This window comes from Oncorhynchus gorbuscha, linkage group LG17, assembly GCF_021184085.1.
Source record: "Oncorhynchus gorbuscha isolate QuinsamMale2020 ecotype Even-year linkage group LG17, OgorEven_v1.0, whole genome shotgun sequence".
Lineage (NCBI taxonomy): Eukaryota > Metazoa > Chordata > Actinopteri > Salmoniformes > Salmonidae > Oncorhynchus > Oncorhynchus gorbuscha.
This window is the reverse complement of record NC_060189.1, coordinates 47,205,886-47,233,381: the sequence shown is the minus strand read 5'-3', so window position 1 is coordinate 47,233,381 and position 27,496 is coordinate 47,205,886. Positions and strand designations below refer to the sequence as shown.

Below are 27,496 nucleotides of genomic sequence, written 5' to 3'. Positions count from 1 at the left end.
GAGAACTTGGGAAGGTTGAACACTAGACGGGCTGCGGCGTTCTGGATGAGTTGTAGGGGTTTAATGGCACAGGCAGGGAGCCCAGCCAACAGCGAGTTGCAGTAATCCAGACGGGAGATGACAAGTGCCTGGATTAGGACCTGCGCCGCTTCCTGTGTGAGGCAGGGTCGTACTCTGCGGATGTTGTAGAGCATGAACCTACAGGAACGGGCCACCGCCTTGATGTTAGTTGAGAACGACAGGGTGTTGTCCAGGATCACGCCAAGGTTCTTAGCGCTCTGGGAGGAGGACACAATGGAATTGTCAACCGTGATGGCGAGATCATGGAACGGGCAGTCCTTCCCCGGGAGGAAGAGCAGCTCCGTCTTGCCGAAGTTCAGCTTTAGGTGGTGATCCGTCATCCACACTGATATGTCTGCCAGACATGCAGAGATGCGATTTGCCACCTGGTCATCAGAAGGGGGAAAGGAGAAGATTAATTGTGTGTCGTCTGCATAGCAATGATAGGAGAGACCATGTGAGGTTATGACAGAGCCAAGTGACTTGGTGTATAGCGAGAATAGGAGAGGGCCTAGAACAGAGCCCTGGGGGACACCAGTGGTGAGAGCGCGTCGTGAGGAGACAGATTCTCGCCAAGCCACCTGGTAGGAGCGACCTGTCAGGTAGGACGCAATCCAAGCGTGGGCCGCGCAGGAGATGCCCAACTCGGAGAGGGTAGAGAGGAGGATCTGATGGTTCACAGTATCGAAGGCAGCCGATAGGTCTAGAAGGATGAGAGCAGAGGAGAGAGAGTTAGCTTTAGCGGTGCGGAGCGCCTCCGTGATACAGAGAAGAGCAGTCTCAGTTGAATGACTAGTCTTGAAACCTGACTGATTTGGATCAAGAAGGTCATTCTGAGAGAGATAGCGGGAGAGCTGACCAAGGACGGCACGTTCAAGAGTTTTGGAGAGAAAAGAAAGAAGGGATACTGGTCTGTAGTTGTTGACATCGGAGGGATCGAGTGTAGGTTTTTTCAGAAGGGGTGCAACTCTCGCTCTCTTGAAGACGGAAGGGACGTAGCCAGCGGTCAGGGATAAGTTGATGAGCGAGGTGAGGTAAGGGAGAAGGTCTCCGGAAATGGTCTGGAGAAGAGAGGAGGGGATAGGGTCGAGCGGGCAGGTTGTTGGGCGGCCGGCCGTCACAAGACGCGAGATTTCATCTGGAGAGAGAGGGGAGAAAGAGGTCAGAGCACAGGGTAGGGCAGTGTGAGCAGAACCAGCGGTGTCGTTTGACTTAGCAAACGAGGATCGGATGTCGTCGACCTTCTTTTCAAAATGGTTGACGAAGTCATCTGCAGAGAGGGGGGGGGGATTCAGGAGGGAGGAGAAGATGGCAAAGAGCTTCCTAGGGTTAGAGGCAGATGCTTGGAATTTAGAGTGGTAGAAAGTGGCTTTAGCAGCAGAGACGGAGGAGGAAAATGTAGAGAGGAGGGAGTGAAAGGATGCCAGGTCCGCAGGGAGGCGAGTTTTCCTCCATTTCCGCTCGGCTGCCCGGAGCCCTGTTCTGTGAGCTCGCAATGAGTCGTCAAGCCACGGAGCGGGAGGGGAGAACCGAGCCGGCCTGGAAGATAGGGGACATAAAGAGTCAAAGGATGCAGAAAGGGAGGAGAGGAGGGTTGAGGAGGCAGAATCAGGAGATAGGTTGGAGAAGGTTTGAGCAGAGGGAAGAGATGATAGGATGGAAGAGGAGAGAGTAGCGGGGGAGAGAGAGCGAAGGTTGGGACGGCGCGATACCATCCGAGTAGGGGCAGTGTGGGAAGTGTTGGATGAGAGCGAGTGGGAAAAGGATACAAGGTAGTGGTCGGAGACTTGGAGGGGAGTTGCAATGAGGTTAGTGGAAGAACAGCATCTAGTAAAGATGAGGTCGAGCGTATTGCCTGCCTTGTGAGTAGGGGGGGAAGGTGAGAGGGTGAGGTCAAAAGAGGAGAGGAGTGGAAAGAAGGAGGCAGAGAGGAATGAGTCAAAGGTAGACGTGGGGAATTGGGGCGGTAAGCATATTGGAGTGGGTCTAGGGTCTAGGGTGTCAAGTATGACACTGATGAATATATGCCTATACCTAATCAGAAAAACTGAGTTCGAAAGACCTCATTTTCTGCTGGTTAATCTGTTTGTTAATTCCAGGATAAAACCCAGTATAATCATATTTCTCATCTCATCTCACCACATTCTACACTCAAAGAGGCTCACTGGGGAGGCATGGAGAGCCTGGTTTATTTTCCTGCAATCAAACCAGTTTGATGGTCGCAGTTTCGCTGTAGCTCTTTAAGCTCCACTTAATGAGAAAAAGTCAAATGGTTGCTGCTCATCCCTGGAACCACCGACACACATACAAACACACACACACACATACACATGCACATACAAACACACACACACACACACAAACACACACCGCTGTAGAGCAGCTCAACCTATCTTATTGAGGATCCGGCTGAGCCATTATCTCCCCTCCCTCTCACTTTTTCTTCTTTCTCTAAGCCTGGAGTCAGTGTAACCTACCTGGACAGTAATTGTTCCTTGCATTGGGCCTTAATTGAATTGACAAGGAGCCGGAATTGATATCATTTAACACATTGATCTTGAGAGAATGAGACGGGCGCTTTGTGCCAAACCAAAAAAAGAAAAGCTCTCTCCCCTCTCTCCTTTTGTTGTCTGACCATATTATTATTATCTCTCTCTCTCCAATAGACAGGGTATCTTTCAATTCTCTTTCTATCTCTCTATCATTCTCTCTCTCTGCTCTACCTCTCTTTCTCTCTCTCTTTCTTTGGCTGTCTGCCTCCAGCGTTCCCCCTTATTGTACGCAGATCCCTTCATCATCTCCTCCTCTGTTCTCCCCCCCTCATTCCCTTTCCCTGCTCTCTCACATTGCACTAGACATCCATATCATTTTCTGTCTGCCTCGGCCCGAGAATTGCACGTCTTATTGCGCTATTAGTGGGTAGGGAGTGGGGAAGGGAGGAGGGAACGGTGCACGGCGGAGCACGGCAAAGCAATTTGCGCTGAGTGCACTACAATACATGAGTGATTGGAGCGGGGACTGAGTGAGAGGCGAAGGAACCGCATGTTGGTCCCAGCTGTTGCACGCCGAGCACTCTTAGTAGCTGTCTCTACCATCCATCCAGCCAGCCAGTCTCCTGGGTGAGCTGGAGTCACTTGGCCATTACCGCTTCCATTATCCAACCGCCGCCGTACCTAGAGAGGAGTATGAGCTTACCGCCACGACGCCACCCAGAACCAGAGAAAATGAATGGAGGGAAAGAGTCCCCTTCGAGAATGAATCGGGGAAACAATGAGCAGATGGGAATGGGAGCCATTGACAACACATTGGGGAGATAGAAGTGAAACCACGAAACCCCAACATGCGTACTCCACTATGTGGTCTGTGTCGCGAAATACACGCATGATGCCGTTTGTGGCGGATGGATGGATGAATAGTGATGGATGGATGGATGAATAGTGATGGATGGATGAATAGTGATGGATGGATGGATGAATAGTGATGGATGGATGAATAGTGATGGATGGATGGATGAATAGTGATGGATGGATGGATGAATAGTGATGGATGGATGGATGGATGGGGGGGGGTTGTTTGTTGCTGTTCCCTATTGTTTTGTCAAGGTGGATAATGGACCTGTGTGGGAAGGTGTGTGGGCACAGCCTGGGTGGGCACACACACACACACACACACACACACACACACACACACACACACACACACACACACACACACACACACACACACACACACACACACACACACACACACACACACACACACACACACACACACACACACACACACACACACCCGGGAGACCACAGCTGTGACCTGGCCATGGGGAAACATGAGGCATAGGATTCAACCACTGCAACATTTCGATTCTATTACGAGCAATACATTCTCCATGGCTTGATGTGAGGGAGTTTGGGTAAATATATGTATAATGATATAGAATGTAATGATGTGAACGACAGTAATATTTCATATTAGCTAGTTATAGCACTAGGCTCTGGTGACTAGGGTGTATGGTATGTATTGACGTGACATAGCTATATTTATATAATTGTAACAATTACGAAGACTATAATGTACATTGTAATAGTGGTAATAACAGTTAGCACTAGGGTATATGGCACAATGCATTGATTTGACGTAACTACCATGTGTATGAAGGTTGGATCCGACAAGCTTCTTATTATGTATGGCAGTGTTAGTAATAACAGTTAGCACCAGTGTATATGGCACAATGCATTGATTTGACCTCACTGGCCATGAAACGCAGATACACATCTATACGTGGTGTGGGGTTTTGGGGGGGGGGAGAATTGGGTGCCTCAAATTGTCACCCGATTTTGACTGTTTTTATCCAGCATTCTACTAGGAGCCCGAGCGAGCCTGCTTATAACAGGTTTAGTGTGATTGACTGTTTTTTTTCCTCCCTGGTTAGAATCCCGGCCGCTGTGTTTCCCCATTTCATAATCTACGTAATGCAGATTTGGAAGAGCTCTAGCGGGCAACTAGGCCAGGGCGATTATCAATTCTTGGGAGAAAGAAAAAAACACAAAAGCGCGGACAGGGGTTCTGACTTTGAATACAAAGTCGTGGCTTTGATAGTACACTCTTCCGCCATGATGTGTGTTATGACAATGCAATACAACACAATGGTTTATGAGTGTCTCCTCTCTTATCTTTTCGTCTTTGCTTATCTCATTTCTCCTAGTGTGAAACTCATATAATACATACAGGTCCTAATTCACAGTGAAATCGAGTGTTGGAAAATCTATTTTTGGACTTAATTTAAATTAATAGCCATATAGCTATTGACTCTTTGTCGTCCTTGGAATCCCAGATTGCCCCTTTAAGTCACAGGTGTCTAAGTGAGAAGCTCCCTCTCTCTCTGAACATCCTCAGATTCTGCTCTCTTTTTTTTTTACTTTGGGTGGCATGATCTCTTAATCCTCCGCCTCCCTACAGCGCTTAAATGACACATTAGCATGTGGTTCTCCAGGCAGCCTAGATGACTAATGTCATTATGTCCTCTCCTCTGCGATACTGGCTTCTGTGTGTGTATGTGTGTGCGCACACAAAACCAGAAATATTTCAGCCCTTCAGGACCAAATCAAATCAAATCAAATGTATTTATATAGCCCTTCGTACATCAGCTGATATCTCAAAGTACTCAAAGTACAGAAACCCAGCCTAAAACCCCAAACAGCAAGCAATGCAGGTGTAGAAGCACGGTGGCTAGGAAAAACTCCCTAGAAAGGCCAAAACCTACGAAGAAACCTAGAGAGGAACCAGGCTATGTGGGGTGGCCAGTCCTCTTCTGGCTGTGCCGGGTGGAGATTATAACAGAACATGGCCAATTTGTTCAAGTGTTCATAAATGACCAGCATGGTCAAATAATAATAATCACAGGCAGAACAGTTGAAACTGTAGCAGCAGCACGGCCAGGTGGACTGGGGACAGCAAGGAGTCATCATGCCCGGTAGTCCTGAGGCATGGTCCTGGGGCTCAGGTCCTCCGAGAGCGAGAAAGAAAGAGAGAATTAGAGAGAGCATACTTAAATTCACACAGGACACCGGATAGGACAGGAGAAGTACTCCAGATATAACAAACTGACCCTAGCCCCGACACATAAACTACTGCAGCATAAATACTGGAGGCTGAGACCGGAGGGGTCAGGTGACACTGTGGCCCCATCTGATGACACCCCCGGACAGGGCCAAACAGGAAGGATATAACCCCACCCACTTTGCCAAAGCACAGCCCCCACACCACTAGAGGGATATCTTCAACCACCAACTTACCATCCTGAGACAAGGCCGAGTATAGCCCACGAAGATCTCCGCCATGGCACAACCCAAGTGGGGGGGGGGGCGCCAACCCAGACAGGAGGCCCTGCTGTAGAGTTTGAAACCTTATTTGCATATTTCCCAGGGTGCCTGTCTAGTGATTTTTTTTGTCACCAGTACCACCCATGACTGTGTTTGCGAGTGACAGAGACATGGTTGTAATATATAATAATAATAATAATATATGCCATTTAGCAGACGCTTTTATCCAAAGCGACTTACAGTCATGTGTGCATACATTCTACGTATGGGTGGTCCCAGGGATCGAACCCACTACCCTGGCGTTACAAGCGCCATGCTCTACCAACTGAGCTACAGAAGGACCATTCATTCATTTTCTGTCCTGTGGCCTTCAAGTGATATCGTAAGTGAATATGTTGTCATAAATGTTTTATTATTTAAGACAATACATTACATATTTAATAAGGGCTTCTTTTCAGGGCCAAGTTACAGGTAGAGCTCTGCTACCCGATCAGAGCCTGACGAGCCCGGACATTATACATCGGGTTAGGACCGGGTAGGTTCTGTTTTTTCATCAATAACTAGGGTGTGGGCAGGGCTCGGGTATCACTAAATGAATCACTAACATTTTTAAACTGAGCAATTTACTTTGGTTCTGCTGTGCAGTACAGCCATATATGACTAAGATCATAACATGGTGTCAGAAGTGTTTTAATTCATATAAAAATAGGAGCGATTATATCACAGAAAATAATAATGTTCCTTGAGTTTTGTTGGAATTTGGAGTGAGGTGAAAAGTGGAGCAGAGCAGCGCAGGAGGAGCCGTTGCTATCGATACTCACAGACTTTAGCAATGCCAAGAATGTGCAAGCTGTCATCAAGGCAAAACGCTGGCTACTTTGAATAATCTTTGAAACACTTTTTTGGTTACTACATGACTCCATATGTGCTATTTCATAATTTTTTTCTTCCCTATTATTCTACAATATAAAAAATAGTAAAAATAAAGAAAAACCCTTGAATGAGTAGGTTTGTCCAAACTTTTGACTGGTACTGTATATCACAGAAGACTGAAATATGACAAAATATTTTGACATAGAAACACCAGATTTTCTGAAATGAAAAAAATATATTAATAATGTTTCACCCATGAGGCCACTAAGAGGGCGATTTGGTAATTTGACTGTAATAAACTAACATTGAGTTTATTTTACACCACTGAGTGTTAATTTAACTCTTTACAGTGTTAATTTAACTCTTTACAGTGTTAATTTAACTCTTTACAGTGTTAATTTAACTCTTGACTCGTTACATTTCTGGAGCCTTTAAGAATATATCTGTATGTCCAGCCCTTATATTTAGCCTCACAATGAAGTTTTTCCCCATTTTATTTTCAGGACAACCATTGCTACAAGAAGAAGACAAAACGAGTTGACATAATATAAGGTCACTAAACCAAAAACCTGATAACATGAATTAATATGAATACTGTAACTACAGAATTGATTTGCATAGCGGGAAATGAAAATCCAACTAGTCAGTGACAACTGTGTGAAGTAATAGAGTTTGTGACAGCAAATTAGTGAGATTTCTACAGTATTATAGACACTCTGTCCTGGGAATGTAGAAAAACCTCTTACTTTCTACTGACTACTGTGTAGCTCGTGAGCGTCATAGAGCGAAACGTGTGTGTTTGTGACACTCAGCTTTTTAAAAAACATTTTTGTTAAAAAAAGACCCGGCCCTGGACCCCTTCGGGATCTGCCCTTGGCTCACAAACACCGCTCTAGCTCAGCCCCCGTTAATGGAAATGGACAAATCCAGTGGTACAACCCAGAAGTCTCTAGCTCAAACACATGTTTAAAGAGGGTTAGAAGTCCAAAACGGGCCGGCGTTACGGTGGGACTCTTTAAAGGGAAAGAGTTCTCCAAGAAACCCTAAGAGCTGAAGAACAATTTAAAACACACACTTGTGTGTATGCTAGGTGGGTTTGCCTTTTGTTGAATTCCCCTTGCCTAGTTAAATATGGGCTTGCAGCCCTGGCCTATCCATCCAGATTATGAGACTGAGAGTTTCTCCTCATTGTTCGGTGCACCGTGCTCTATTACCATTAGGACCGAGGCTGAGGAGTGTGTGTGTGTGTTTGTGTGTGTGTGTGTGTGTGAAATCATTCATTCCTAATGCTGCTCAACATCTATATGGAGGAAAATCCATGCTTCATCTGGTTGCAGGGGCCTTGGCCCAAGGGCATAACAGCAATACATTACATGAATGGGAGGAATCATATCTATTTCAATGGGCTTCCTGTTTTCTCATTCTCTTTCAGAGGCCAGAACTATTAGACCTGGCCGTGGCCCCAAATAGGCCTAGGGATGTAGACGTTGTGTAGTGTTCCCATTCAGTCATTGACACTCACTGCCTCGCTGCATACAAAGACGTTTGCTTACCATGGGTTGTCATCGATCTCAATCGCAGTGTTTTCATCTCTTTATTTATACCGGTTATTCCCATTGAGACCACGTCTCTTTTACAAGGGGGACCTATTCAAGTCTCCCCATAAACCCATATGCTAAGTGTGTCTGTCGAGATCTCACTCCTCTTGAACCAGACCAGACAATATTTCGAAACAGTAACAATAATAAAAAACAGGACAAGAGTGTCACTTGAATGAACCCTCATGATAAAGGTAAGAAAATGCTAGGCTGAACAGTCCTCTCCGTTAGCCTGATCCTAGATCTGTGTGTGCTGTCTTGCCAACTCTTAAGGCTGTCACTTAAAGTAGCTCATCACTCCATTGTTACATGTCCGTAAATAGAGGTCTCTGATTGGTTGTTATATTGGACAGGAAGTTGTTCCTGCTCTTTAATAGATCTATTGGACTGTATAACCCTTGGGTCATGACCTTCGCCTGTGCCTACTTCTCCCAGGGACCCAAATAAGACCATGTGGACAGACAGAGGGGCTCTAGGGGCCCAGACACCGTTTAAATTGCTATGATTGGCCAGAGAATGCTCTCGGGCGGTGGAGGCGTGATTTTAAAGAGGGGGGCCATCGCCGTTTAGTGTGATCTGTTGGGGGCATTCCCCTCTCGCAATTTGTTGTGTCTTGTTTTGATGGGAAGCAATTTCAGGCCTAATGGGAAACAATAATGTTTATAGCCCTTGTGGTGACAAACACATTGAGAGTGACAGAACCATCGAGGCACCATGCACAGAGAACGACCCCCCCCCAAAAAATATAAAAATAAAAAATAAACAAAAGAATGAAAGAAGGAAGGAAGGGAGTCGGAGAGGTCTGATCTGAATTCCGATTGGAGCACGAAATAGACAAATAGACGTCAGGTGACGTCGAGTGTTCTGTTCTGCTTTCAGTATCATAAGGAGAATGGTAAAACGACACATACATCCTCCCTAGCACATCATCTCCTTTAAGAAATCTATAGTTCAGTCAACAGAGACAGGGCCCCGGTTAAAAGTATTGCAATATATTGGGAATAGTGTGTCATTTGGGACCTTTCAATATTCAATCAAACATTTCTTCAAGTGTAATTTAAGCTGTACAGCAGCACCAGGTCCCATATTGGAAAGCAAATAATGAACACTCCAACAAGGCTGAAATTATATCTAGCCAAGGACATACACAACGATATGTAGGCCTGTAATATGGGGAACGTCACATCGGAGGCCATAAGGCTCACCATTGTCTCCCGTATCTAGCGCTGTATAACGGAGTGGCTGTAGTCTTGCGACGGCTCTGTAATAGAGTGGACGAGACCTGTGAAACGCTCCCATAGTGACACAATGAGGATATGGTGTTCACATCCAAGACAGGTCTAACCGTAAATGATCATCCGTACCACTCGTTGGCATGTCCAGTATCTACACTACCCTCCATATTAGTATTATACTGCTTCTTTGCTAGGCTAGGATGGGAGAGCATGTACAGATGTAGGGTCTTAATTTGAGCCAGTTTGCTACAGTAGCGATATTATCCTTCGGCAACAGGAAATGTGAATTATTATGTGGATTCTAATTAATGGACATTATTGTAGAGGCTGATACATTGTTCATTGGGGAAAGTCAAGTTTGGCATTACAAACTTTAGAAGCCTTTGTAAATCTCGAATAAACTACACGTTTGCATTTCCTTCTGTGCAGGAAGAGTCTCAGCGACCGAAAGTGTGATCAAATTCAGATCCTACGTCTGTAAATGTTAGGTTGTTCTCTCTTCCCACCAAGATAATGATGTTAACACACTCCACTGTAGGGTGGAAGTGAAACGGGGTTGCTATGGCAACCGGGCAATTAATTTTGGATGCTCTACTGTTGCTTTGACTGGTGTATCATCGGCGTCTCTGCACAATCTGTTGATTTGGATCTTTGATGCGCTTAGGTATTGCGGTAAGAGACGACTTCTAATGGACCGAACCGTCAGTGTAGCCAGCACCTGGTTGTAACTGAATTCATGTTGAATGCCGCGAACAGAGTTTGTTAAAGGGTGTTTGTTTAAACCCGCCTTCTTACGTCCCCATATGTTCAAGGATTCAAGGATTCTATTTAGGTCCCCTACACACCGTATACCCAATTCTTCGCTCCCCTCATCTCTGTGTCTCTCCCTCTTTTTTTACATTCACTCATCTTCATTTTTTGCCATATATTGTGCCATTGATTTATCTCTCGTTCTCTTCGTCTCACTTTTCTGTCATCTTTACTCCCCTCTCCTTCTCTCTTCTCCTCTCCGTCCATCCCTCCCGCCTGTCTGAGAAGAGGTTAAGAAGTGTAGCTGTGTGCGATCCCTAACCCCTGACATCTAACCCCGGCCCGTAGGAATCAAGCCGCCTCATCGCCCACCCTAATCACCCTATTAAATCATCCAAAACAAATTCATAGCACAACATTAATGATAGCATCTGTATGTCATATTTAATGGCAGGCCCCGACGTAAAGGTTATCTCCGCTTTCATCATCATAGGCCTCCAAATGGGACCCCATACGCTCCAAAGGGGTCACTGCGAAAATGAAAGGGAGTCTACTAAGGTAATTAATAGAATGCTTTGGAATATCAGTCTCAGCTTCAGCATTATTTACACTCGCCGTAGCCCATAAACAATAAATAGTTTATCCTTCTCTCTGGCAGTGATTCTCCTTTGATTCCATCAGGCAGTAATGGATTTTATATATCTGTTTTATACCTATGAACTGCTCGCAGCTTGAGGCATGACAATGCATTCAACCGCCAACCAGCCAACCGCCCGGCCCGGCATGCCCAAGTCCATTTCCCAGGCCCCCTAGGGAACGCTGCATGTCACCTGCCCCCCGTTTGCCCCCCCCCCTCGTCGATCCCTGAGACGATAGATGGAATCTCACCTACGTTACTGCAGCCCCCGTAATGGAACATCGCTCGCCTTTGGTGTGCCATCAATATTTAATGGACACCACTTCATTTTTCTATTTTTTGAGAGAGAGAGAGATAGAGAAAAGGAATAAAGAGAAAGTGAAATACAGGGAGAGAGAGAGGGAGAGAGAAAGGGAGAGAGAAAGGGAGAGAGAGATGTTATTGTCATTTAGCGTGAGGTGACACTTGTGACTGCAACCAGCTGCGGGCTGTCTAAGATGGCCTGAGGGAAGAGGGGGCAGAAAGAAGGGCTAGCTGCCACTAACACCACAGAAACTCCTAATTGTTCTCCAACAAGACAAGGTCTCATATTGACCCCTCTCTCTCTCTGTTTTGTCTTTCTAGTTGCTTACTCACTAACAAAATGGGGTTTTATTCGATGACAGCTAAAGACCCTTGAGAAAGAAGCTATATTTTTGTATTTTTAGTCACTCATTCACTAACAACAACGGGCATCATTTGTTGGGAGCTTTAAGTCCAAGTGGCCTAGTTAGCATGTTCAGAAACCCACCGAGTTACAATTGCGTGTGTACCTCCAAAGCCCACAGCACTTCACTTGCTTTACTTGGTTTCATGCTTGACGGAATTTCTCCGAAACGGTTCCGCAGTTCCCCTGCAAGTCGTCTTCATCTGATGTCTGTCACCACCATCTTATTTGCTCAGTACTCTCCTCAATCGGTGTGTGTTGCAGTAGCCTCAAGTTCTTATTTTATCCAGCCCTGCGACTTTCTCTTACATCTTGAACATCCAAAGTCACTTATGAGAAAGCGGAGGCAGAGAGTATTCCAGGAATGATTCCCCTCCTCTAATCCCTTTTAACTGCAGTACAAACCTTTGTGCTCCCATTCCCTCCTGTAGTGGAGTACAAGCATAAAGCGCTTTTAGATGTGAGTATTTGTGTGTGTGTGTGATAATGAATTAGTGATGTTACACAGGTAACCCTGAGGTAACACTGTGTCTCTGTGTTCCCCTCTACCTCTCTCTACAGACTGGCAGGAAAGAGAAAGGAGACCCGCTGAACTCTGCCATCGACAAGATGACCAAGAAGACCAGGGATCTGCGCAGACAGGTGGGTCACAGTGTCCAAAGCTGAGTTTGATGGACGCCATGTTTGCACCAAAGAGTTTGGCCAACCTGGTCCCAAACGAATCCTTACATGATTAGCTATAGACACCATATGTACACTAAAAAGGCAATTGTACAGGGACAGTCTGGCCAACTCTGTTCCAACACAAGTCCAAGGCAATCGTATCATGAACATAGTTTAGCCAGCTCAGTTCCAACTGAAACTGTACTTAATTGTCTAAAGATGCCATTTTTGCGCTCCAATGAAATTTATATGGACAGTGTGGCCAACTTGGCTTCAAACAACATCTGACATGATTGGCTATAATAGACACACCATATTTTCACTGAAAGGCAATCATACTATACATGGAGAGAGTTTGGCCAATTTCGGCTGAACCCAAATCTGACATAAATGGTTATATGATTGGCCAAACCCTCCATAATACCTGATTCTGGGTCTGCACTTACACATTGCACTGACTGACTCTCCATCCTGCATAGACTGCCTTTCCACTTTACAAACACCGAGCTAAAGAGCCAAATGTGTTTCTGTCATTGAAATCTATCGACCCGGATCTTTACACGTATACACTTGATTTCATGAATCTCGGGGAGTATAGAGGCTGAGAGCTCGGAGCTATTACTTTCTCCCAAATTGCAATGCTCCTCTCCATTAGTGGCCCAAAAGGAGACACTTCATGTAGTGTTACATCTTGTTATAGTAATCAAAAGTAAAATTGATTTCTTTGGGAAGGCAATCTCATTTTGCCTCCCTCCCTCTCTACCCATGAAAATATGTTTTTTTGTTGTTGTACCGTACAATTCATAGCAAAATGCAGGTGATGATAGGCGACTGGTAGTCACAGTAACCTAAAAGCTATTCATCCACTTTTATTAAGAGGTGTAGTTCACCTGCTCTGTTGCACAGTATTTAGATGCCAAACAAGTGTTCATCTTAAAGGCTGACTACACCGCTCGCATCGTGTGCAAAAATCGTGTTGCAAAAATAAATGTAGAAATCTATATTGTTCAATTATTGTTCCCACACTGCTCGCGCGCGACAACGAGCGTCTGCGTTGCCAAGGGCTAAAATAGAAGTCAGTTCTATTTCTGATGCAGATCGCGCTGCAAGTCCTGCCTCTCCCATCTCCTCATTGGTTTATATAAGCAGGTACCCACGTGCCATCTCCTCATTGGTAATAACCACGTGGGTGACTGAAAGACAAACGAGGCCAGTGGCGGTAATGCACCGAATTCATGAAAGTTGCCAATTGCAATGTAAAGTCAAGAGAAGAAAAAGCCTAGAAGGAGGAGAGATGACTAGAAACAGTTTCTGGATTAATTGGTAGATTAGAGGACTTTCAGCATTTCAGATAATATAACAACTCAATGTTTATATCCCAGGACAAATTAGCTAGCAACAGAAAGCTAGCTAAATAGGACAATTTAGCTCGCAAGTGCAAGCTAAATTATTATAATTGGTTCAGAGTTTGTTTTGATATTTTAACCTGCGTGTCGTGATCACGTTTGGTGTGGGGGGACAAAATACATTTATGCACGATGGCGCACGCCCGCAGCCAGTTTGGGTTCCGTGTTACGGTATATCTTTAAAATGGCAATGACCTATAGTACCACAGCCATTAATAACTTAAATATTGGTCTAATCACCAATGAACTGAAAACAGAGATTGCTCAACGCAGACTGAACATGGTCTCCACCCTAAGATACAGGAAGTCTTTATGGGTCTTATGTACTATATGTACTCAATGTACTATATAGTCAGACGTAGAAGAAACAGAGAGGAGACAAAGGGAACATATAAGAGACATACAGTGGTTTGTCCTTTAAAAGTTGCAGCGTATTCTGTGGCATGTTATTTAAGTGCCAACCACTGGTACCATTAATGCTAGTTAGTGCTAGTTTGACCACCAGAGGGCATCTTTGAGAAGCAATTGATATCCTTCAATAGTGGCTGTACGAGAGAATTTAAAACATTTTTTGTAAGAACATAGTATATATATGGAACTGATTTTAAGAAATGTTGCTTAACAACACTGTCATCTCAGATTTTCAAAAAATATGCTTTTGAACCATAGCTAAACAAGCATTTGTGTAAGAGTATTGATAGCCTAGCATAGCATTTAGCCTAGCATTCAGCATGCAACATTTTCACAAAAACAAGAAAAGCATTCAAATAAAATAATTTACCTTTGAAGAACTTCAGATGTTTTCAATGAGGAGACTCTCAGTTAGATAGCAAATGTTCAGTTTTTACAAAAATATTATTTGTGTTGACAAATCGCTCGATTTTCTTCATCACGTTTGGGTAAGAAAAAAAACAAAAATTAAGTAATTAAAACGCGAACTTTTTTCCAAATTAACTCCATAATATCGACAGAAACATGGCAAACGTTGTTTAGAATCAATCCTCAAGGTGTTTTTCACATATCTATTCGATGATAAGTCATTCGTGGCAGTTTAGTTAATCCTCTGAAGAAATGGAACGCGCATGGACCTGGAGATTACACAATAATTTTGACACAGGACACCGGGCGGACACCTGGTAAATGTAGTCTCTTATGGTCAATCTTCCAATGATATGCCTACAAATACGTCACAATGCTGCAGACACCTTGGGGAAATGACAGAAAGGGCAGGTTCATTCCTGGCGCATTCACAGCCATATAAGGAGACATTGGAACACAGCGCCTTCAGAATCTGGGGCATTTCCTGTATGAAACTTCATCTTGGTTTCGCCTGAAGCATTAGTTCTGGGGCACTCACAGATAATATCTTTGTAGTTTTGGAAACGTCAGAATTTTTTCTTTCCAAAGCTGTCAATTACATGCACAGTCAAGCATCTTTTCGTGACAAAATATCTTGTTTAAAACGGGAACGTTTTTTATCCAAAAATTAAAAGAGCGCCCCCTATCTCGAAGAAGTTAATTCATTTGATTAATATTATGGTGTTTCTGTTCCAAGAACAACTAAAAACCCTCTCGGTTACCGTTATGATGAAATGGATAATATGGTGCTGTACAACGTGACGGTCGGGAGTAGGCTACAGTACTTGCGGGCACGCGGGAGACCGTGGTTCAATTCCCCGACGGGGAGGGGTAATAAGTAATATGATTATTGTGGCAGATGTTTGTGTATATAGCACTTTTTTTTTTAGGTTTTCAATTTAGGCTGTCCTTGTAAATAATAATTTATTCTTAACTGGCTTGCCTAGTTAAATAAAAGTTACACTAAGAGCATGACATTTCTACACAATAATTCTAGTCTAACCAATACCCAAATGGAGATTCAGTCAAAATAAAAATCTCATTGATTTATCAAGAGCAGTCCCCATGCTTGTCTCAGAGCAGTGCGAAACGGTGCTGAAATAGTTGTCGGCTATTGCTTCTAACTTCAATATGTTCTTTAAATAAATAAGACCTACACCACGTAACAGCACATTACTCAACACTAGTGAGACTCATGTCGCCTACGGTAGGCCTACAGTATATCGAAAAAAAATATGACGTGACTCTCCGCCAATAATTACATATAGAGGATTGGAGGATTCTAAATTAAAACCAAAATGGGTCACCCAGGGTCTCCCAGTGGCAGCCGGCACGGGAATCGAACCTGCATCCCAATCACGGTCGGATGTGATACATAATAATAATACTTTTTGTTGTATTATTTGTTTTGTCTTTTCTGGTGGAATAAACTGAAATTGCAACCAATCACAACTGGCACTAAAAACAGTGGGAATGTTTCCCTAGTCAGATCCATTATTAGTGCAATGCCCCTTAAAGTGTTGCTCTGTGCTACCCAGTGTGGCGGGGTAGCACAGAGCTCCTCCCCCTTCCTCCTCCTCCATTTCCTTAGCGCTAGGTCCGTCTTCTATGCGCGGCTCTGCATTCCATTCCATGCCCCCTGCCCTCGTGCCTTGAACCTCGCACGCTTTTTGGATATAGCTGGAGAACTGCTGGGCAATCCCATTGTGCACAAATCGGGAGCCACGATCAACATATAGTCTTGCGAATAACCGGGTTAATAATATAACTGTGAGAATATCCAAGGGGCTTTTATATCATTCTAAATGAATAATAATAATGGCTTTGTTTAGATTATTTTGTTTTCAAATAACGTAAATTGAGCGAGAAAAGGGCCATTCTTGAACATGGGGTGAGACATTGTTACTAATTTGTAAACAAAGCCAGTTTGTTATTTCGAATGATTTCTGGTTTTAGAGGGAGAGAAACCTAAAAACCTAATGTCATCTTATGGGTCTCCCAGTCAAGGACGGCACAGGTATTGAACCAGCATCTGAAGCAATACAGACCGTTGCACCACTCAGGTGCTGTACAATGTGATCGGTTGGGAGTGGGCTACATTACTACAGTAAGAGGAAAATAATCCTAACAAAATAAAATAATAAAAACCTTTATTTAGCCTGTAGTGGGTAATACTGAAGTTGTGCATAACTGAGCAAGAGAACAGGTACATTTGAGTGTCTAGTTTGAGAAACAGACGCCTCACAAGTCCTCAACTGGCAGCTTCGTTAAATAGTACCCGCAAAACCCCAGTCTCAACGTCAACAATGAAGAGGCGACTCTGGGATGCTGGCCTCCCCTCTGTCCAGTGTCTGTGTTATTTTACCCATCTTAATCTTTTCTTTGTATTGGCCAGTCTGAGATATGGCTTTTTCTTTGCAACTCTGCCTAGAAGGCCAGCATCCCGGAGTCGCTTCCTCACTGTTGACGTTGAGACTGGTGTCTCAATTATTTTCTTATTTGCAATAAAAGTGACTCCAAAATGACACATTTACCATTAATTTCTATTGGGCAAAAAATAACCTGAAACACAACCAAAGCAAACAGCAAATGCATCCAACAACATTGTAGAGTCACACGCTTGATGTACTGTAGTCATTGCATGCTATACATTTGGGACAAAATACTTTTGCTCCCCTAAGATGGGGGACTACAAAAAGTGCTTTAATTTCTAAATGGTTTACCTGATATGAATGTAAATATCCTAAAATGAATGCTGACAGTCTGCTATTTAACCCCCATAGTTGTTGTGCCATTTCAAATCTAAAGTGCTCCAGTACAGAGCCAAAATAACAAACAAGAAATTCACTGTCCCAAAACATTTGGAGTTCGATGTAGAGGAGTGGAGACAGAGTGGAGACAGAGTGGAGACAGAGTGGAGACAGAGTGGAGACAGAGTGGAGAGAGAGTGGAGAGAGAGTGGAGACAGAGTGGAGACAGAGTGGAGACAGAGTGGAGACAGAGGCGAGACAGAGTGGAGAGAGAGTGGAGAGAGAGTGGAGAGAGAGTGGAGAGAGAGTGGAGAGAGAGTGGAGACAGAGTGGAGACAGAGTGGAGACATAGAGGAGACAGAGTGGAGACATAGAGTAGACAAAAGGTAGACATAGAGGAGACAGAGGGGAGACATAGTGTCGCTCTTGCTGTTGGTGAGTCTCTGATCCACCTCTACACAGACGACACCATTCTGTATACTTCTGGCCCTTCTTTGGACACTGTGTTAACAACCCTCCAGGTTAGCTTCAATGCCATACAACTATCCTTCCGTGGCCTCCAATTGCTCTTCAACCGATCACTGTCTGCACCTGCCCTTCCTGTCCAACATCACTACTCTGGACGGTTCTGACTTAGAATATGTGGACAACTACAAACACCTGGGTGTCTGGTTAGACTGTAAACTCTCCTTCCCCAGACTCACATCAAACATCTCCAATCCAAAGTTAAATCTAGAATTGACTTCCTATTTCGCAATAAAGCATCCTTCACTCATGCTGCCAAACATACCCTTGTAAAACTGACCATCCTACTGATCCTCGACTTCGGCCATGTCATTTACAAAATAGCTTCCAATACCCTAATCAATAAATTGGATGCAGTCTATCACAGTGCCATCTGTTTTGTCACCAAAGCCCCATATACTACCCACCACTGTGACCTGTACGCTCTCGTTGTCTGGCCCTCGCTTCATACTCGTCGCCAAACCCACTGTCTCCAGGTCATCTATAAGACCCTGCTAGGTAAAGTCCCCCCTTATCTCAGCTCGCTGGTCACCATAGCAGCACCCACCTGTAGCACACGCTCCAGCAGGTATATCTCTCTAGTCACCCCCAAAACCAATTCTTCCTTTGGCTGCCTCTCCTTACAGTTCTCTGCTGCCAATGACTGGAACGAACTACAAAAATCTCTGAAACTGGAAACACTTATCTCCCTCACTAGCTTTAAGCACCAGCTGTCAGAGCAGCTCACAGATTACTGCACCTGTACATAGCCCCTCTATAATATAGCCCAAACAACTACCTCTCCCCCTACAGTATTTATTTATTTTGCTCCTTTGCACCCCATTATTTCTATCTCTACCTTGCAAATCTACCATTCCAGTGTTTTATTTGCTATATTGTATTTACTTTGCCACCATGGCCTCTTTTTTTTGCCTTTACCTCCCTTATCTCACCTCATTTGCTCATAATGTATATAGACTTATTTTTCTACTGTATTATTGACTGTATGTTTGTTTTACTCCATGTGTAACTCTGTGTTGTTGTTTGTGTCGAACTGCTTTGCTTTATCTTGGCCAGGTCGCAGTTGTAAATCAGAACTTGTTCTCAACTTGCTTACCTGGTTAAATAAAGATGAACAAATAAATAAATAGGGTAGACGTAGGGTAGACATAGAGGAGACAGAGGGGAGACAGAGGGGAGACAGAGGGGATACAGAGGGGAGACGTAGAGGAGACGTAGAGGAGACGTAGTGGAGAGACATAGTGGAGAGACATAGTGGAGACATAGGGGAGACATAGGGGAGACAGAGGGGAGACAGAGGGGATACGTAGAGGAGACGTAGAGGAGACGTAGAGGAGACGTAGTGGAGACATAGTGGAGACGTAGAGGCGACGTTGAGGAGACGTAGAGGAGACAGAGGGTAGACATAGAGGAGACAGAGGGGAGACAGAGGGGAGACAGAGGAGATATAGTGGAGACAGAGGGTAGACATAGGGTAGACATAGGGTAGACATAGGGTAGACAGTGGAGACATAGGGGAGACAGAGGGTAGACATAGAGGAGACATAGAGGAGACAGAGGGGAGACAGAGGGGAGACAGAGGGGAGACAGAGGGGAGACAGAGGGGAGACAGAGGGGAGATATAGTGGAGACAGAGGGGAGATATAGTGGAGACAGAGGGTAGACATAGAGGAGACAGAGGGGAGACATAGAGGAGATATAGTGGAGACAGGGGGAGGGCAAGACGGGAGCAGAGAGGCAGGAATTACACAGCGGGTCTGATATAGTAATTATGTCACAACAGCCCCAGAGGAGGCTATTCAATGGTGCTAAGAGACACTAGGCCTTCCAGGAGGGAGGAGAACTGAGCAAAGAGGCTTTGCCTGTGAAGTGACTTTGTGTGTGTGTGTGTGTGTGTGTGTGTGTGTGTGTGTGTGTGTGTGTGTGTGTGTGTGTGTGTGTGTGTGTGTGTGTGTGTGTGTGTGTGTGTGTGTGTGTGTGTGTGTGTGTGTGTGTGTGTGTGTCATACTCCCTTGTGTATAGCAGCCATCTCATGTTAGAATGCAGAAACACACACAACGGTTGACACCTTTGTGTCGTTGTGAAGACGGGAAATGGCAGAGAGAGAATGAGTACAATGACAGTGACAGCTGTCAGGAATACACACTGTGTGTGCAATAATAGTGTTTAACATAGTAATTTTTTAATGGCTACCTCGTCTCTGTACCGCACACATGCAATTATCTGTAAGACTCCTCAGTCGAGCAGTGAATTGCAAACACAGATTCAACCTCAAAGAGCAGTGAGGATTTCCAGTAGCTCGAAAAGAAGGGCAACTATTGGTAGACGGTTAAAAAAAATACATTGAATATCTCTTTGAGCACAGTTATTAAATACACTTTTGATGGTGTACACCCAGTGTACACCCAGTCTAGAAAGATACAGGTGGCCTTCCTAACTCAGTTGCCAGAGAGGAAGGAAACTGCTCAGGGATTCACTTTTTGCCCTGAATACAAAGTGTTATGGTTGGGGAAAATCCAATACAACACATAACTAAGTGCCACTCTTCATATTTTACAGCATAGTGGTGGCTGCATTATGTTATGGGGGTGTTTTTAACCAGGATAGAAAATAAACGGAACAGAGTATTATTTTTTGCAAGTATTTAAATTATAGTCCTATTGTAAAACGATTATAATACTGAAAATGATTTTTCTAAATTAAATGAAAATATCCATGTTATAATGTTACATGCAAGGATATACTATGTCATTTCAATTGATTAATTTAATAAAACAAACTATTCAATGTATTGTTTATGACTTGCAGGGGCTCCCCGTAAAAAGACTGGGAGCCAACCGATAGCCTTCCCGTTTTTAACTTGTTGTTTATGTAGGCCAATCAAAGCGGCAGAGAGGGCTCAATGTGTAGCAAGTGGAGTGAGAGTTCACGAATGCAATGCAAGTTAGCGAAATTAAAAGGAGTAGGCTACAACAGGTAGGCTGTTGTTTTATCCGAATGGGTTTGGCCTCAATTAGCCCAGCTATCTACAGGTGGCTTACTTAGCTAGCTAACGAGGCTCCTCCGGTCAAGACATGCCCTGTTAACGTTAAATGGGATGACAAATAACATTGCGGCTGCTACACGTTAGCTAGCCTTGGCTGTAGTCGAGTTGCCTTGGCGTCTCTCTCTTTCCCTCGGTCTGCTCGCTACACGCCCCTTATAACTTCCCCAGCTGCAGTAATAGAGCAAAAGAGCAGCCTATCCCTCACGCAGCAGTGCTCAGGTGAAACGTTTACGTAAAAAAAAATAAACGCACGTCTTTTGAACGTCCGACAACAATGTATGATACTATTCGAATAGTGAAACTATTTTCAAATCCTCAAGCTCTAGAATGCATGTAAAATTACCAAGCTGGTCTGCATCTCCACCGGTGCGGGAAAAGTCTCAGCATCAAAAGAGTGATCCGATTAAGATCCTACACACACCTCTGTGTGTAAGATACAGTACACCCAACCACATATCACATATACATATGTAGGCCTACAGATAGTCATTTCATTCTCTACCTGTTTCATATCAGTTTCTCTGAGCGCAGAACACATAAAGTCTAACATGTGGTATATGTGTAATTTACACCCACTCATACAGTATATCATATATAAACATGTAGGCCCAGAGAATCATTTTGCAGACAGTTGCTTATACACTATGGCCCTTACACACACACACACACACACACACACACACACACACACACACACACACACACACACACACACACACACACACACACACACACACACACACACACACACACACACACACACACACACACACACACACACACACACACACGTACACACATTAACAAACACTTAGCATCTCAACTTACCCTCATCACACATGCATAGATGGGACGTTTGATTGCCTACTCAAGATCGTGCATTAAATGTTGAGTAAATCTAAGGTGTGTGCAAACTACACATAAAGCAACCCGCCCTCCCACCCAGGTTCAAAATGACAGCCTGACCGCCTGTTTGCTTTTCTTCACACTCAGCGTTAATCACGAGGACCTAGGATTTTCCATAGATGTACATCACTTGTGTATCCCTCTGCCACCGTTGCTGCCAGGCAATGCACATGGTGAGCCACCAGCCAATCCCGCGTGTCGACCACCACAATGTGCCACTCAGTTCCGCTAGGCAATGTGCCTGTCCCAAATGGCACCCTATTCCTTGCATAGTGCACTACTTTTGACCAGGGCCAATCGGGAATAGGCTGCCATTTGGGATGCACCGCAGGGGCCTAGTAACGTAATTAGAAAACGCCTTTTAAAATCTTGTGCACACCTTGGCGCAGGGTTGTAAATATCGCTGCGGCTGGGACACGGTTTACATCAGGCACTCAATCGTACATCCCACCCCCTCGTTTTCCCCTCCTTCTCTATCTCTCTCTCTCTCTGCCTTTTTTAACTTTTTACCCCCGCCTCCCCCTGCACCAAGTGTGCGCCCCGTCCTTGGGTGTGCTTTTGTGGCCTTGTTACTCCAACAATATTGGGAAAGCAGTAAACTCTCTCCGACACGTGTATTATAATTATAGATGTTAGACCCCCCCCCATCACACACACACACACACACAAAAAATAAGGTGGCTGTTTACAGATTTGCAAGGCCATGCACTTTTTAATCCTTTTAAGACATTTATTTCATTATCTATCGCGGTATTAAACCGAGGTGAGATGTTTATTGCGTGACTCCTCACGTTTTATGGTACAGTAAAGTGGTTTAAAGGAAATGAAAAGTGTTTAATAGTCCTGATTTACTTGTGCGAGGGAGTTCTGCCGCAATTTCATTTTCGACCCAGTAATTCTGAACCATCACTTCTAATTCATTCAAGAACAACTCTCAACAACTATGAAGTGGTTCCAGTGTTACAAGGCTGATCACACCTAGTGTCAACGTGCTGGGCAATATTGTACTCAACCCCTATCCGACCTGGCCTCACCTGAGTTGGAATCCAAACTCTAAACATTACGGAGAGAATATGAAAATGCATGTGTCTTATTAGCCTCTGAGTTGGGGATCTGAAAACCTTATAACAAATCAATCAATCAATTTACTGTAAAAACCAGTGTTCTACTTTAAACGAACTACAATTTATAAAGGCTTTATATAAACTCAGCAAATAAAGAAACGTCCTCTCACTGTCAACTGCGTTTATTTTCAGCAAACTTAACATGTGTAAATATATAAACTGAGACATAAACTGAACAAGTTCCACAGAGATGTGACTAACAGAAATGGAATAATGTGTCCCTGAGAAAAAGGGGGGGGTCAAAATCAAAAGTAACAGTCAGTATCTGGCGTGGCCACCAGCTACATTAAGTACTGCAGTGCATCTCCTTCTCATGGACTGCACCAGATTTGCTGTGAGATGTTACCCCACTTTTCCACCAAGACACCTGCAAGTTCCCGGACATTTCTGGGGGGAATGGCCCTAGCCCTCACCCTCCCATCCAACAGGACCCAGATGTGCTCAATGGGATTGAGATCCGGGGGCCATGGCACAACACTGACATTCCTGTCTTGCAGGAAATCACACACAGAACGAGCAGTATGGCTGGTGGCATTGTCATGTTGGAGGATGTCTTCCCTGTAATGCACAGCATTGAGATTGCCTGCAATGACAACAAGCTCAGTCTGATGATGCTGTGACACACCGCCCCAGACCATGACGGACCCTCTACCTCCAAATTAATCCCGCTCCAGAGTACAGGCCTCGGTGTAACACTCATTCCTTCGACAATAATCGCGAATCCAACCATCACTCCTGGTGAGACAAAACTGCGACTCGTCAGTGAAGAGCACTTTTTTGCCAGTCCTGTCTGGTCCAGCGACGGTGGGTTTGTGCCCATTGGCGACGTTGTTGCCGGTGATGTCTGGTGAGGACCTGCCTTACAACAGGCCTACAAGCCCTCAGTCCATCCTCTCTCAGCCTATTGTGGACAGTCTGAGCACTGATGGAGGGATTGTGCGTTCCTGGTATAACTCGGGCAGTTGTTGTTGCCATCTCGGATTAACCGATCCTGTGTTTACACGTGGTCTGTCACTGCGAGGATGATCAGCTGTCCGTCCTGTCTCCCTGTAGCGCTGTCTTAGGAGACTCACAGTATGGACATTGCAATTTATTACCCTGGCCAATTCTGCAGTCCTCATGCCTCCTTGCAGCATGCCTAAGGCACGTTCACGCAGATGAGCAGGGACCCTAGGCATCTTTCTTTTGGTGTTTTTCAGAGTCAGTAGAAAGGCCTCTTTAGTGTTCTAAATTTTCATAACTGTGACCTTAATTGCCTACCGTCTGCAAGCTGTTAGTGTCTTAACGACCGTTCCACAGGTGCATGTTCAGTAATTGTTTATAGTTCATTGAACAAGTACGGGAAACTATGTTTGAACCCTTTGCAATAAAGATCTGTGAAGTGGATTCGGATTGAGTTTATCATACATGCAGTCTTCACATACCATACTCAAAACATCTATATGATGATTTCTTACTCTATAAAGGAGAATTGTAGTATTGAAGTTGATCTAATTGACCATAAACAATAATTGTTCATGACATTCCAATAAACGGAGACTAAATGCAGCAGTGCCAAAACACGTTGTGCAATAAAGAATGTATCCCAAATGGCACCGTATTCACTTTTAGTCCACTTTTTCTTTTGACCAGGGCTCGTAGGACTCAGGACAAATTTAGTGCACTATATAGGGACTATAGTGCCATTTGGGATAGACAAATCTGTTTTTCCCCTGTGTTTTTCTTCTTATTCTACTCCACTTGTACACTTCGTCAGGGAAAACACAAGTGCTCTCACTTCTCCTCCAATATTTTTCTTCTCCTTGACAGCATGTGTATCTGTCAGAGTTCTGGGAAAACAAGTCATTGCCCCAGTTAATCTGAGATGCGTCATCAAATGTCATTGGGTTTGTAAATGAGATTGAATGATGGTGACGGTGATGAGACATCCATGCGTGGTGAAAGCTTACTCTGTGTTTGCGTTCCAAATGGCACCATATTCTTTATATTGTCATGTTCTGAACTTAGTTCCTTTGTTTTGTCTTTGTTTTAGTATGGTCAAGGCGTGAGTTGGGGTGGGCAGTTTATGTTCTTTTTTCCAGGATTTGGGATTTCTGTGTTTGGCCTGGTATGGTTCTCAATCAGAGGCAGCTGTCAATCGTTGTCCCTGATTGAGAACCATACTTAGGTAGCCTGTTTTCACCCTTGAGTTGTGGGTGATTATTTTCTGTTGTGTGTCTTCACCAGACAGGACTGTTTCGTTGTCGTTTCGGTCTTTCACTTTGTTGTTTTGTATTTCAGTGTTCAGTTTGACTCATTAAATATTAACATCATGAACACATACCCCGCTGTGCTTTGGTCCTCACCTTCTTCCACCAACAACGGCCGTTACATATATAGTGCAGTACTTTTGACCAAAGTGCTATGGGCCACTATGCCACTATGTCGGCAATAGCGTGCCATTTGGGATACACCCATGTCTGTTTGTGGAGACTTGGGGGATGAGTCGCTCTGGTTAATTACAATACATGTATTAATTTTTTTATTTAACCAGGTAGGCTAGTTGCGAACAAGTTCTCATTTACAACTGCGACCAGGCCAAGATAAAGCACAGCAGTTCGACACGTACAACAACACAGAGTTCCACGTTGAATAAACAAATATACAGTCAGTAACACAATAGAGAAAAAAAGGCTCTTAACACCTTGGCGCCACCCGCTTTGCCTTCTGTTAAGCCGGACAGGTCACCCAGCCTGCCAAGGGGGTTCTGTATAAAGGTAATGGGGCATTAGCAGGGCCAGAATGAATAAGCAGGGCCCTGCCCACTTTCTGCTAGCCTAAAAGCCACTAGAGAGAGACTGCCTGGGCATTGTTCTTGTTTACAGGCTAATGCTTTCACTGTTTGCTACAGTAAGAGACGGAGAGGCTGAGAGTAGCACAGGTGAGGACAACTTCTAAAGTATGACTTTGAAGGATAAAGAGTGCATCCCAAATGGCTCACTATTCACTATATAGTGTACTACTTTTGACCGTGGCACAATAGGGAATAGGGTGCCATTTAACTTTCTTTATCTCAATTTACTTGAATATGTACAGTATGTATGTATGTATGTATGTATGTATGTATGTATGTATGTATGTATGTATGTATGTATGTATGTATGTATGTATGTATGTATGTATGTATGTATGTATGTATGTATGTATGTATGTATGTATGTATGTATGTATGTATGCATGCATGCATGCATGCATGTATGCATGTATGCATGTATGCATGTATGTATGTATGTATGTAGTTATTTTGCTCAACAACACATGGTAGCTCTAACCAAAAAAATTGTGTGACCAATGACTACCCATTCAATCCCTTCGTTGACAGTAGACTGGCGCTGGGACAGGTAGCAGCCTTTTCACGGGCTCCTGACCAATGATGCTATTTAGTGTGTTTTTTGCACTGATCTTAACTGTTTTTTGTACATAATGTTTTCGTCATAGTTTCCTATGACCCGAAAACAGCTTCTGGACATCAGAACAGCGATCACTAACCTCGATTTGGATGCAGAATTCTACGTCAATGACTCAGCCGAGCAGGACGTATTGCTCACCCAGGACCAGGCCCAAATCCCCGACACTTGGAAGACGAAAAGACAGCGATATGGAGGCCAACTTGGGGGCACCCTGATGAAACTCAGGTGGCGAGTAAAGAAACCACCTCTAACCTCTGATCTATTGGCGAATGTACAATCACTGGAGAACAAACTAGACGAGCTTTGTTCGAGACTATACTACCAATGTCACCTAAAGAACTATTATCCTATGCTTTACAATGTCATGGCTGCATGAGGACGTGGTTAATATAAATCTATCTGGTTTTTCAATGCATCGGCAGGACAGAACGGCAGCATCTCGTAAACTCAAGAGCGGGGGTGTATGTCTCTTTGTTCGATTCCAAGATGGCGTAGTAGTGCAGACATGTTTTGTTCGTCCTCTCATGTACATTTGTATTTTTCTGTCTTTTTTGTATATATTTCTATTTTATTTTCAATCTCTTCTCCATTTTAGTTCAATTATACCTTCCGGTAACCTGCCTCACCCAATGAGATAGACCTTATAGCAAGAATCACCTAGCCATCAGAAGCTAACCAGCTAATTAGCTACAAGCTATTTAGTCATTGTTAGCCACTGCTAGCGGCCTTTACCTTCTGCACAGGTACCAGCCCTTTTTTTAGCTTGGATAATACTCGCCAGCCTACCAGTAACGGACTGTCTCTCCACTACAACACCGGATTCCTGCCGTAATCCCTGGACCATTCTCCTGATCTTCACAGCTAGCTAGCACCCGCCGAGTTACCCAGTACCAAAACCCTGATGCCCACCTTCTGGCCTACTCAGTTGTTTACCCGGACTCAATACTCCACTGGATCCCTGCCGTAAGCTCTGGACCTTGGCACCGGATCACCGCTGCTACTGAGTGGCTAACTCCCCTGCGCCGAAGCTAGCCGTGAGCTAACTCCCAGATAGAAAACTAAATTACCACAATACCTCTTTCGCCATC

The 27,496-nt window shown here is 44.3% G+C and overlaps 1 protein-coding gene across 3 annotated transcripts in view; it reads left to right on the top strand.

Annotated features, from left to right (window-relative positions):
• LOC124001287 (catenin alpha-2) overlaps positions 1-27,496 on the top strand; it is a 724,530-nt gene that overhangs the window by 523,857 nt on the left and 173,177 nt on the right. For all 3 annotated transcript variants that reach the window (XM_046307950.1, XM_046307952.1, XM_046307951.1), the window contains exon 8: positions 12,243-12,323. In XM_046307950.1, coding sequence (XP_046163906.1) covers positions 12,243-12,323 — 81 coding nt within the window. The remainder of the gene's footprint in view (positions 1-12,242; positions 12,324-27,496) is intronic.